At 42.1% G+C, this 12,960-nt stretch overlaps 1 protein-coding gene across 1 annotated transcript in view; it reads right to left on the bottom strand.

Annotated features, from left to right (window-relative positions):
- Positions 1-439: 439 nt before the first annotated feature.
- Positions 440-12,960, bottom strand: part of EIF3A (eukaryotic translation initiation factor 3 subunit A) — a 49,181-nt gene continuing 36,660 nt past the window's right edge. Inside the window, exons 19-22 of the mRNA XM_084634866.1 lie at positions 5,695-6,533; positions 3,875-4,049; positions 3,293-3,453; positions 440-1,719 (exon numbers count right to left, since the gene is read on the bottom strand). Of these exons, the coding sequence (XP_084490992.1) occupies positions 1,466-1,719; positions 3,293-3,453; positions 3,875-4,049; positions 5,695-6,533 (1,429 nt within the window). The 3' untranslated portion in view covers positions 440-1,465. The remainder of the gene's footprint in view (positions 1,720-3,292; positions 3,454-3,874; positions 4,050-5,694; positions 6,534-12,960) is intronic.

The raw sequence follows: 12,960 nt of genomic DNA, 5'->3' as shown, positions 1-12,960 counted from the left end.
CAAAAAGTTTGCCCGCCCCAGTCTAGTTCCATCTCTCACAGAATAAGAGGATACAGAGGTAGTCCAGAGTATTGCTTTGCTAAGCAGCATACAATGTTGCTTTAAAGCGATTGCTATGGCCAAGCCAGGAGCAGAGCTGATGGACTCCAAAGACACTCCCATCCAACCCTCAAAGGAAGATGGCTGTGGAGGTGAAGGTTTTTCATGGAGGATGCAGGAGAAGGGACAAGAGAAGGAGCACAATAACTTAAGTTCATGTTTGCCATAAATGAATCATCCCATTTCCCAGTCAGAAAACCATACAAGAGGCAAGTTTCTTTCTCTTTCATTTGGGACAGAAAAGAGTAGATATGGAGGAAGGGAATAAGTTAAGCAGCTTGCCTTTTTCATATAAAAATACATCAGTAATGTTAATTAAAAAGTCATTACACAATAGAAGCTAATTCTATAAGTTTATTTTTCATTGAAGAGAAACACAGCAGCAAGTTCTGTGTTGGCTTCAATAAGACCAGATAGTTAATGATTAACATTGTTACTGCACCCCAAAATTGAAGTCAGTCAACACAGCCATTACTACAAAGCACTTGTTGAAAAGGAAAGCATTTACCCTGAAGACAAAGTTGGGGAAAAAAATCTGAATTCCTCCAAAACCACACATTTTAAATATGACAATATTTATAAATGCTTGAAAGGCATGAATTATCCAGTAATGGAAAAAGCAGTTATGCTATTGGCAAAACAAAATACTCAGCAGTATGTTGACCATAACGCTTGAGTTTTAAAAGTCTAATGATGTTTTGTTTCACACTGCAGCAATATTCCTTATTAGAAGGACTGCAAAATGGTTTCATATGCATTCAAGTAAAATCATAGAAAATATCCCAGTGTAGCTAATGTTCAGAATGTTTATAGTAATTTAAATTTAAACAACTTACTGAGTTCAGATGATGCTAAAATACCTCACAAAAATCTCTTGCCCTCAAAAATACCTCAGTAGGGGAGGGGGTTTTTTATAGTTCATCTTGGCCAATTATGGAAATTAATCCAGCTCCACCTTTTCAATAATGTGACCATTTTATGTGAGATTTTTCAACTGCATGTTCTGTGATAAATCATACCCCATTCCAAATTCAGAATTTTTTTAAAAGGTCAGTTTGTTTTAGTTTGAGAGATAAGTGGTGCTCAAGATAGCTATAAAGTTCACATTTCTATTTTAGCAACAAGTGATCTGTGAAATATGCAACATTTGTAATTTCAGAAACCGGCATTCAATTTCCAACCTTCTGCTGCTAGTTTTGTGCATGATCAATCTATATATGAGTAAGTAATACAGGCTCATGCTTTCATGTTCTCAAAACATTTGTCAAAGAATACCAATTCTGAATGTTTATAAGCACAAATATAATAATCTGTGGATTTGATCAAATCAACTCTAAAACACCTGTTAAACTGTTTAGGTTTTGACTTAACGTCGTACAGTGGTCCATCCATCTTCATCTGTTTCATTTTTAGCGCGACGAAGAGATTCTCGTTCTTTTTCAGTTCTCCAGGACCCCTTCTCGCTCTCTGCATCTCTCTCCCTGTCTTTTGAAATAGGAGGAGCAGCAGCAGCAGCAGCAGGAACAGGAGTAGGAGTAGGAGCTGGAGCAGCTCGCCGGGTAGTTTCATGTTCTTCCCCACGTTCTTCTTTTCTCTCATCACCACGCCGCCATGAACTTGCTAAAAATGTGCAAGATCATTAGAAACCACTTTTTTGGTATTACTACAGTCCCTTACAGGAGTTTAAATCAACAAGCCCAGCTCTGATAGTATAATTAAATGGTTCTCGAACTTTGCCATACTGGAACCACTGCTCCCATGTAGCAATACAGCAAAATGGTGGTGACACCCAGGGTCAGAGCCCATGGTTTAATTTTACAGTATTGTAATGAAAGCTTGTCAAGTGACTTATTTTTTCAGTTGCTCAGAACTAGCCTTAATCTGGCTAGAGCTCTGTTTAATGTACATAATAAACTCACTGTTTATGTAGCTAAAAAACAAAAAAATAAATTATTAGGCCATAAGTACCAAATCTTGAGACAACTTAAAATATCTGGCTAGAAAACAGTTGGGTTTCATAACAAAATGAATCCTAAAAACTGAACCCCCCCAAATTTTATGTAAATGGGGAGAAGGTTTTAGGTATGCCTGGTCTTAAAAAAAAAAAAAAAAACGCAAATTCTATCCGCTTGTAGGCAAAGTTAAAAGTAGCAGAAGTTTCACTGGGTTAACACCACCTCATCCTGCACATAAGAGTGCTCTGGAATGCTAAACTGTATAGGAAACTATTTATTTCACAGTAAAGATAAGAAGTTGAAGAATATAATCTGTTTTGCAATAACGCGGAAGCTAAATGGAAGACACTTTCAAATACCAAGCTTAACAGTATAAAAAAATCTCAGCTAAAAACCAGTTCCCCCTCCTTTCACTTGTCAGGAGGTCTTGCATTGCATTTTCTGCTCCATTTTATCAATGAGGACCAGATTCAGGGCAGCATCCCTATTCTGGATTGAAACAAAGGGGACATAAGCACATACACTATGGCTGTAATGAGGACATGTACTCATGTGGTGAGTCAGTTGTGGATTCAAATCCCGCCTCTGAATCCACGTCTCCAACTCTCTCTTTGGCTCAATTAATATTTAAGTATTTCTACAAAATGGAATTGCTTCACTAGGACAGATTAAGAGCAACTCATGCCACAACAGCTTGTAATCCAGTGGTTAGAATGCTCACATGGGTGAAGACATGACTTCAAGTCTCTGCTCCTGAATGGGGATTTAAACCTGGGTCTCCAGCATCCCAGGCAAATACCCTAACCACTGGGCTAAAGAGTGTAAAGGGGGATGGACTGACAGAGTGTGGCCCTAGCCAACACGATCGGGTCAAATTCGTGAATAGCTTCAGGTCAGCCAATGGTGCATGTTTTGGTGAATAAACTATTTGCCCCAAACATTTCACCCAGCACTCCAAGTGACAATCTTAATAGTCTCATTCTTTCATTTCTGATCTATATCTCAAATGCCAAGAATCTACTGGAATATTTTTTTTTTTTTTAAATAAGATTCAGGGCTAGATTCACATTTACACCAAGGCTCCTTTCCTTTCTACCACACTGACAGGGGGGACTGACAGTAAAAGGGACCTTAACTGGGTATATATGTATACCCATGGCCAGAGCGATGTAAAGGGGCCACAGTATAAATGATCCCCGGTGATAAATATTTAAACTGATAAGGGTAAACAAACATACTTTCTTCACGGTCTGTTCTGATCGAAGGTCCTCTTCTATCTCTATCATCACCACGCCGATCTCTCATGTCACGACCACCTCTGTCCCATTCATCTCTACGACTTGAATCTCTCCAGCTGGAAGCTTCCTCAGCTGGTCCTCTTCTCCAGGCAGCCTCATCCCTTTTGCCATTTAAAAATAAGACTAAGCCTTTATCTGGCTTCTGCTGCAGTGAACCCAGCAGTGTTAAAAAGGGCAAGTTATTTAAAACAGACGGTTTCAATGTGACGATGTACCAGGCACACAGGGCACCATTTATGAGAAAAATTTATTGGCGTGTTTAAAGTTAAGATCTTTCATTTTAGTGAAACCTAAGATCAATGCTCAATCTTGACTAAGAAAAGGAATGCAATAATATTTAAAAGTGAGCAGTAAAACATTTTGTGGCTGCTTCTGGGAACAATTAGGGTTTTCTTCACAATCTGAAAAATCATTATAATTTGTTTATTGCTTTAAAGATGTGTCTAATTTCATGAAAGAGGAAAAAAGCTGATGGCTTTTACAAAACTCCTATCAATATTGTTACCAACAGAAAAATCAAACCTTGGACGTCTGAAGCGATCATCCCGATCAAGGTCACGTTCTTTGTCAATCTCACGATCCTTTTCGTTCTCATCACAATCTTTATCTCTATCCAACTCACGGTCTTCTGAAGGTCTGGAGTCTCGCGGGGGTCCCCAGCTGTCTTCACGAGCTTTCTCTCGTTCTCTCCATCCGCCTGTTAGTAACAAACGGAATCAAATTATTTTCTGACTAAACTCGGAGTAGTCAAGAGAGAGAGGTTTACTTGCCTTTACAGTAACTGTGATTCTGCTTCAAGTTTTTGTCCATTTGGCTCCCACCTCGAGTGGGATCCACAAAGACTCGAAGAACCACCTATGTTTAATGTAAGTCAGGTGCCTCATTCACGTGAAGAAACCCATACTCCCCATAGTAGTTCAGCAAAGGGCTGAACAAATCTGTATTTTTTAGGGCATGTCTTCACTGGCAGCACTTTGACGTGGCTGTGAAAAAGACACCTCTGTGAGGGGAGTAGCTCCCAGCGCTGGTGCACTGTCTGTACTGGCACGTCACCTCGCTGAAACTTGCAGCGCTCGGGGGGTGTTTTTTCACACCCCTGAGCGAGAAAGTTGCAGCGCTGTAAAGTGCCAGTGTAGACAAGCCTTTAGTCAGTTCAAACAGTTTATGGAATGCCAAACATCTCAGAGGGCTCATTGACACAAATGTCAAACTAAACACTAAACAACAGGGCATTAGTATAACCTCGAACAGCCAAGGCTTCCTCAGCCCTGTCTACAAGGAAAAAAGATTTTAAACACGCTGAACTTCAGAAATCATCATTAATTTGGGGATCATGGCTCCTACTTTTAAAATTTGAATTACTATTTCAAATAAGATCAATTTGCCCAATGCCTCTGGCGATACCACTCAGTGATCTATGATTCTCAGTTGCATGTATTAGTAATACTCCTCTATTACACTTTGTTCATCCTGTCTTTCTTCTGGAGGGAGAAAGGAAAAGCTTTTGGAGGGTGGCACTGGGGTTTATTCACTTATGATCATGTTGGAATTGGATTTCAGAATTATTACATTACTTGTTTAAATGTTTCCATTTAACATCTGTGCTTTTTCTTAATTACAACTTTAAAAAAGTGACCAGAAGATAATAAAAGTATTGGCAAGACAGTCAACAGTTCAGACCTCGCTAAGCATTACAGGAAATCAGAAAACAACTGTTATAGCCATTATCAGCTAAGATTTCAAATAACTGACTGGAAATATTTTTTGCACGCTATAAATAAAAAGATGCACAAAACCACAGAGGTACTACAATCCAACTTCTCGGCAGATTAATTCCAAATTCTCTTTAAAAGAGGCTGATCTCTGCGACAGTTTAAAAAGGAAAGGGAGCCAAAGCTGCATTAGTCCAGTAAAAAGCTGATTCTGCCCCATGAGGCCATGAAGTTTTTAGTTCACAAGACAAGTGAATTCCCAGCATTAATATTTGACCTTTAAATATCTGCTACAGAAGCAATAAACATTTATTTTTTTTAAAAAAAATCAATAAAATGAAAATGATCATTTAAAATGAGAGGAGCATACAAATTAGCCAGATTGATCCAGCCATTTGCAACAGAAAATTAATAGACTCATACTAATTCCTCGTTTGAATTAGAGCATACCTTTCAGAAACACACCTAATCTTGATTTAAAGATCACACACACAACTGGATCCAGTTATTTCTGCTATCTCAAGTATCTAATACTTAATATACATCTTACTAAACTCAGCAAATTTCATTTTTGGAAAAGGGATAGAATTATGAAAAAATCCATATAGTTTAATTACAAAATTATGTTACCTGGTTTACCAAATGGTCTCCAAGGACCAGGTCTTGAATCATCACCACGCCTGGGCCCTCTGTCATCATCCCCACCACGCCATGGACCCCTGTCATCATCACGTCTTGAGAGTCGATCCTCATCTGCACTACGCCAGGGGCCTCTGTCCTCATCTCGCCTGGAAATTCTGTCGTCATCCAGGCCCCGCCTAGGTCCCCTGTTGTCATCTGCAATGCGCCAACTCCCCCTGTCGTCATCCAGGCCCCGCCTGGGTCCCCTGTCGTCATCCAGGCCCCGCCTGGGTCCCCTGTCGTCATCTGCAGTGCGCCAACTCCCCCGGTCCTCATCCAGCCCGCGCCTGGGCCCCCTGTCCTCATCCAGCCCGCGCCTGGGCCCCCTGTCCTCATCCACAGTGCGCCAACTCCCCCTGTCCTCATCCAGCCCGCGCCTGGGCCCCCTGTCCTCATCCAGCCCGCGCCTGGGCCCCCTGTCCTCATCCAGCCCGCGCCTGGGCCCCCTGTCCTCATCCAGCCCGCGCCTGGGCCCCCTGTCCGCATCTGCAGTGCGCCAACTCCCTCTGTCCTGATCCACACCCTGCGCGGGTTCCCCATTCTCCTCCTGCCTGGGTTCCCCGTCCTCGTCCACACCCCGTCTGGGTTCCCCGTTCACGCCCCGCTTGGGTTCCCTGTCCTCGTCCCGCCTAGGTTCCCCGTCCTTGTCCACATCTCGCTTGGGGGCTCTGTCTTCATTTGCTTCCCGGGAAGAAGGCTCTTTCTCTTCAGCACCACCACGTCTAAGTAGATCATCTCCTCTTCGGAAAGGTCTTTCATCATCACGCCCTTCTCCACGGCGCCATTCCCTATTAAACCACATGACAAGAGTGAAAAGTGAAGAAAGGTTTATGTATTAGAGCAGTGGGTCCACCTGTGGCCCTTGAAGATGCACGTTACAAAGAAAGCATGCAATTGATTGCAAGTTGAAAATACGTTCCCCAACCAGTCCCCTTGCTATTTCTAACTGGAAGTGTCTGAATCAGCCTCATCACTGTCAGAAGGAGGTAGGAGGTATCACCTCCCCTGTTGCCCCAGGAAATGCTCTGAGTAGCTTCCAGGCTTCAGCTGCTCCCCTGCTGAACTGCAAAGGGAATAAGTCTGGCTGCTTCACTGCCTCTTCCCTGCTGATTTGTGGGAATCCAAGAAGAGCAGGAAAAGAATCGGAGGGGCTCTGCCAGAGTCTAAGGCAAAGATCCCAAATCTGTGGGGCACACCCCCCTAGGGGAGTGCCAAAGAATGTTGGGGGGGGGGAGACGGACGACGGGCGGCTCCCTTACCCCATGCCGCATTCCCCCCCCCCCCCCATCCCAGAGCCGTGGCCCCGCTCCAGGCCCCGGCTCTGGGGTGGGGGCACGAGGTAAAAAGTTTGGGGACCACTAGTTTAAGGGAATGACTGTTAAAGGATGGCTCCCATCTCTTCCTCCCTGTCTCACAGTGCAGTCCAGAAGTTGGTAACCAACAATCAGGTACAGGTCCATCACAGCAGCCTTTGGATGCTTTAACTGTCAACAGTCCTGTAGGAATCATAATCCAACTTGGAATGGTCAGAGGACAATGCGCTCCTGCCTCTCATCCTCCTCACCCTCTGCGCTAGGTGGCTGCAAGTAGGGAGGTACAGGATATTGACAGACTGACTATGCCCTCTGGGGACTCCCCCATTCTGAAGTGAGGCAAAGGAAGTACAGCAATGGCAGAATCTGCCCCATAATACTGATTGTGGCTCCCTGATCTTCTGAAATATGTTTGGTCCACAAAAGCTGAAAAGATGGGATACCGCCTGGATATGAGTGTGAGCTTTCTACCTCATCATTACTCAAGACATATTGTTTATTTTAATGCTTCACCAAGTGCTCTATATACATTTGGCCTGTGTACTACATCTCTTCATTCACAACAGCAATGACTACAGAAAGGATGGCATCCATTTTACATATTTACACAAGTCACAAGCCATGGTTCTGTCAAGAGGTGAAGGTTTCCTCCCCATTTTAGGAAATTAATTACCATAAAACATCTTCACTATTTGTGGGGAATGTGGGACAGTTTATTATGAAGATGGAGGGTGGTGTCTCCTTTTTTAGGAATTACGAGTCAAGGTGTTAACCTGGATTTGAATTTCTCATGAATTTGAAAAGAAATGAAACAGTAGAAATGTACATTATTGGACCACTTAGAGGTAAACTACAAAGATTTGGTTAAAAAAATTAATGTAGGATTCCAACAAGAAGGGAAGAGTATGTAGCTGTTAATTTGACACAACCCGTACCTCAACAATCTTGAGAAATCTGAGCTACATCTTCCTGTTTCTTCTTCCAGAATGAGGGAGAGTATAATTACCTTTAATTCACAATGAGACAGCAATTCTATTCTAGACTCCTATGTGCACTCGAATTGGAGAATTCTCTTTCAAGCTAAAGTTTTTCCTACTCAGTCTCTGGTGAAAGTCTCTGATTCTATGAAAGGTGACTGTTTAGGAACAAAGAAAAGGAGTACTTGTGGCACCTTAGAGACTAACCAATTTATTTGAGCATGAGCTTTCGTGAGCTACAGCTCACTTCATCGGATGCATACCGTGGAAACTGCAGCAGACTTTATATATACACAGAGAATATGAAACAATACCTCCTCCCACCCCACTGTCCTGCTGGTAATAGCTTATCTAAAGTGATCATCAGGTGGGCCATTTCCAGCACAAATCCAGGTTTTCTCACCCTCCACCCCCCCACACAAATTCACTCTCCTGCAGGTGATAGCCCATCCAAAGTGACAACTCTTTACACAATGTGCATGATCATCAAGTTGGGCTATTTCCTGCACAAATCCAGGTTTTCTCACATCCCCCCCACCCCCATACACACGCAAACTCACTCTCCTGCTGGTAATAGCTCATCCAAACTGACCACTCTCCAAGTTTAAATCCAAGTTAAACCAGAACATCTGGGGGGGGGGGGGGGGTAGGAAAAAACAAGAGGAAACAGGCTACCTTGCATAATGACTTAGCCACTCCCAGTCTCTATTTAAGCCTAAATTAATAGTATCCAATTTGCAAATGAATTCCAATTCAGCAGTTTCTCGCTGGAGTCTGGATTTGAAGTTTTTTTGTTTTAAGATAGCGACCTTCATGTCTGTGATTGCGTGACCAGAGAGATTGAAGTGTTCTCCGACTGGTTTATGAATGTTATAATTCTTGACATCTGATTTGTGTCCATTTATTCTTTTACGTAGAGACTGTCCAGTTTGACCAATATGTACATGGCAGAGGGGCATTGCTGGCACATGATGGTATATATCACATTGGTGGATGTGCAGGTGAACGAGCCTCTGATAGTGTGGCTGATGTTATTAGGCCCTGTGATGGTGTCTCCTGAATAGATATGTGGGCACAATTGGCAACGGGCTTTGTTGCAAGGATAAGTTCCTGGGTTAGTGGTTCTGTTGTGTGGTATGTGGCTGTTGGTGAGTATTTGCTTCAGGTTGCGGGGCTGTCTGTAGGCAAGGACTGGTCTGTCTCCCAAGATTTGTGAGAGTGTTGGGTCATCCTTTAGGATAGGTTGTAGATCCTTAATAATGCGTTGGAGGGGTTTTAGTTGGGGGCTGAAGGTGACGGCTAGTGGCGTTCTGTTATTTTCTTTGTTAGGCCTGTCCTGTAGTAGGTAACTTCTGGGAACTCTTCTGGCTCTATCAATCTGTTTCTTTACTTCTGCAGGTGGGTATTGTAGTTGTAAGAAAGCTTGACAGAGATCTTGTAGGTGTTTGTAGCTATTACCAGCAGGACAGTGGGGTGGGAGGAGGTATTGTTTCATATTCTCTGTGTATATATAAAGTCTGCTGCAGTTTCCACGGTATGCATCCGATGAAGTGAGCTGTAGCTCACGAAAGCTCATGCTCAAATAAATTGGTTAGTCTCTAAGGTGCCACAAGTACTCCTTTTCTTTTTTCGAATACAGACTATCACGGCTGTTACTCTGAAACCTGTTTAGGAACACTATCAAAATTAGCTGTATTGGTGCTCTGAGAAGTGTTTAAATTGACTGAAGTTGTGACATCTATAACCACAGCAAAATAAAGTCTACAACTCAGATTCCTCAAGATCTTAAGAAGGTAATTGTAAAATACTGTGCCAGTTACTTCTGCTAATCTTTGTACCTTCATGATTGTGAAATAATTTTTCAGATGGAAAGAAAAGTCAGGTGATAGGTACCGATTAGGGGAAACTGGGAGCTCATTCAACTCTGAATGTGGCTCTCTACTAAAATTCCCTTTGAAATTAAATATTTTTATTGAAGTTAGAAAATGAATTGTAATCTCAGTCAAACATACTACCATAGGAATGACATGCACACTTGTGTGAGACTAATATGCAGAATGTTCTATAGGGGGATAACTTTTTGCAACAAAAATGAATGATCAGAAAAGATTATTATTCAGTTCATTACAGAATGGCAGTAGCCACTCCACACTCAAGACTGCAACCCAATTTCCATGATAAGGTTTGTGCGGCTTAAAGAATGATTGGTTTCAGAGTAACAGCCGTGTAAGTCTGTATTCGCAAAAAGAAAAGGAGTATTTGTGGCACCTTAGAGACTAACCAATTTATTTGAGCATGAGCTTTCGTGAGCTACAGCTCACTTCATTGGATGCATACTGTGGAAACTGCAGAAGACATTATATACACAGAGACCATGAAACAATACCTCCTCCCACCCCACTCTCCTGCTGGTAATAGCTTATCTAAAGTGATCATCAAGTTGGGCCATTTCCCAAGTATGATTGATGCCTTTGCAATTCAGGTAGAATTTTTCTACCAAGTTCATGCTAATCAAAAGGGGGGAGATCTGGTATTAGGATCTCTTAACTCTTCCCCAATCCTGGTGGATGATGATAGTTTGAGAATTCTTATGCTCACTCATAACTCAAAAAGTACATAAGATACACACATGAAATAGACATCAGGTCTTTTTTCCCATTATCAGAAGCACGTGAAACAAACTATTTGGGGCTCCTCTGGGGGAGCAATATGAGTCATGCAAAAGCAATGGATCACCATCACTGATGTTTTTAAGAACAAGTTAGCCAAACATCTATCAAGGACGGTCTAGATATACTTATTCCTGCTTTGGCACAGGGGGAATACACTGGAGGACTTATTGAGGTCCTGTCCAGACCTACATTTCTATGGTATTATTTCAGCTATCACCCCCTCTGATGAATTCCAGGGTCCTCCTCTGGTCCCCCTCAGGAATTAGACGTGCTTGTTGTGAACAATCTCTATGGATTTTTCCCTAAAATGGGTGATGTGGAAACAGACACTCCTGTTGAGGATGCATTCTAGTGCAACTGCCATCCTTCTAAGGCCAATCTACGTTTTTGATGGACAGGTAATATTTTATATAATGTTTTTAGGGGTGATAAGTTCCTCACTCTGACACACACTGCACAGCCTCTATTCAGGAATAAACTTATTTTCCTTGGCTGTTTTGGCACATTGCAGATATTATCTGGAAGATTACCAATTTTGTTGCCCGGATTCTAAGAGATTTATGCTTTCTTTTGTTTCTTATGTTCACCATCTTCCTTGTACTGGTGAAGGTTGCCTCTCCATTGACTAGACCACAGGTTCTCAACCTGGGATTTGCAAACACATCCAGCATGTTAGGACTACCCTCTCTTTCTTTATGGCTAGGGAGGGGAATCTGCAATTTTTTTCCTGTTGTAACACAGGCTCAGGGTCCAGAAAAAGTTGAGGACAACTGGAACAAATTGACAGCTAAGATGACCACCCTGAAGTCCTGGGTAATCAGTGGGAGGCCTGCCTGCACTCTACAAGTAGTTCCACGATTACGGACTCTCATATGGCTCTCGGCATTTGAGTGATTAACAACATGGTGTCAAGTGAAAAGTCTACGTTTGCAAGACAGTCTCTGAATTTCTTTACCTTTACTAGCGTCCATGGGATGATTCCATCATGACACCATTTGTGCAAGGAGCTGTAGGCACAAACTAAATGTGTGTTCCTGCTGCTGCTATGTGTTCTGCCCTCTATATCACTGCCTCTGCCACTTAATTCACAAATAGATTTCTGAACATTTTATTCAGTTACAGTCAAATCTACATTACCACACTAGAGTCCAATATAAATTAACACACTCCTTGTACACCCAGACTACCACTAAAACCAATGAGACTTTTGGGTGTACAAAGAATAAGGGACCCCTACCCTTCATTTCAAGCTATGTCAGAAAGTATTATGGCTAGATTTGATTTTAGTTACTCTCTTGGGACAAATTAAAAGAACTGATGAAGAGAACGTTCACTACCCTTGCATATTGGCCTGTACTGATTTTGATTCCTCTCTCAACATTTTAACTGCATGGAAGAGAAAGAAAAGTTCTAACAGATGCATAGAGCTCCCGAAGACCTATATTTCTCCTTCTATGCAGTTAGTCATTCTCAAAATCCTAAAATATTCAGACCCAGGATAAGCATTTTAGCCAGGGGTTCTCAAACTGGGTGGTCGGGACCCCTCAGGGGGTCGCAAGGTTATTACATGGGGGGTCGTGAGCGGTCAGTCTCCACCCCAAACCCCGCTTTGCCTCCAGCACTTATAATGGTGTTAAAATATAAAAAGTGTTTTTAATTTATAAGGGGGTGGGGGTCGCTTCCTATGTGAAAGGAGTCACCACTACAAAAGTTTGAGCAACTACTGATTTTAGCAAAAGAACAGCCTCCAAATACTGAGTCCTTAAACTCTCCCTTTTCAGTTTGTTTCCCTTCTCAATTCATGACATTTCTTTAGATGTTAGTTTCAGCTTGCAGCATACATTTTCAGCTTCTGTAAATTATCCTAGAGTTTGAATCAAGGCTTTGGGCATTTTTGTTACATAGTTCTTTGGTATCTCTCTCAATTCCTTAATGGAAAATTCCTAATATGATAGGTCATCACAAAGCCTATAACTAGTCACTCTCTTTCCCTCATTTTGAACTCTGCACCAAATCATTTAAGTAGGGATTATGGTTGATTAGGCTGCAGATTTAGCAAAGGAAAAACCATGTAAGCAGCTGCTGGTTTATTAGATGTTTGGTGGCATCAGCTAGATTTAATGTAAAGGTTTAAATAAACCAGGAAGTTTAATTGTATTCAATGTTCTAGATAAAAGGATGCGTAGATAAAAGTATGATAGAGTCTGGATGGGTGTTTATCTTACCACAAGTCCCCTCTTCCCCATTTGCATT

Source organism: Lepidochelys olivacea (assembly GCF_965140295.1).
Source record: "Lepidochelys olivacea isolate rLepOli2 genome assembly, chromosome: 7".
Lineage (NCBI taxonomy): Eukaryota > Metazoa > Chordata > Testudines > Cheloniidae > Lepidochelys > Lepidochelys olivacea.
Note: the sequence above shows the minus strand (reverse complement) of the source record. Positions and strands in the feature narration are given on the sequence as shown.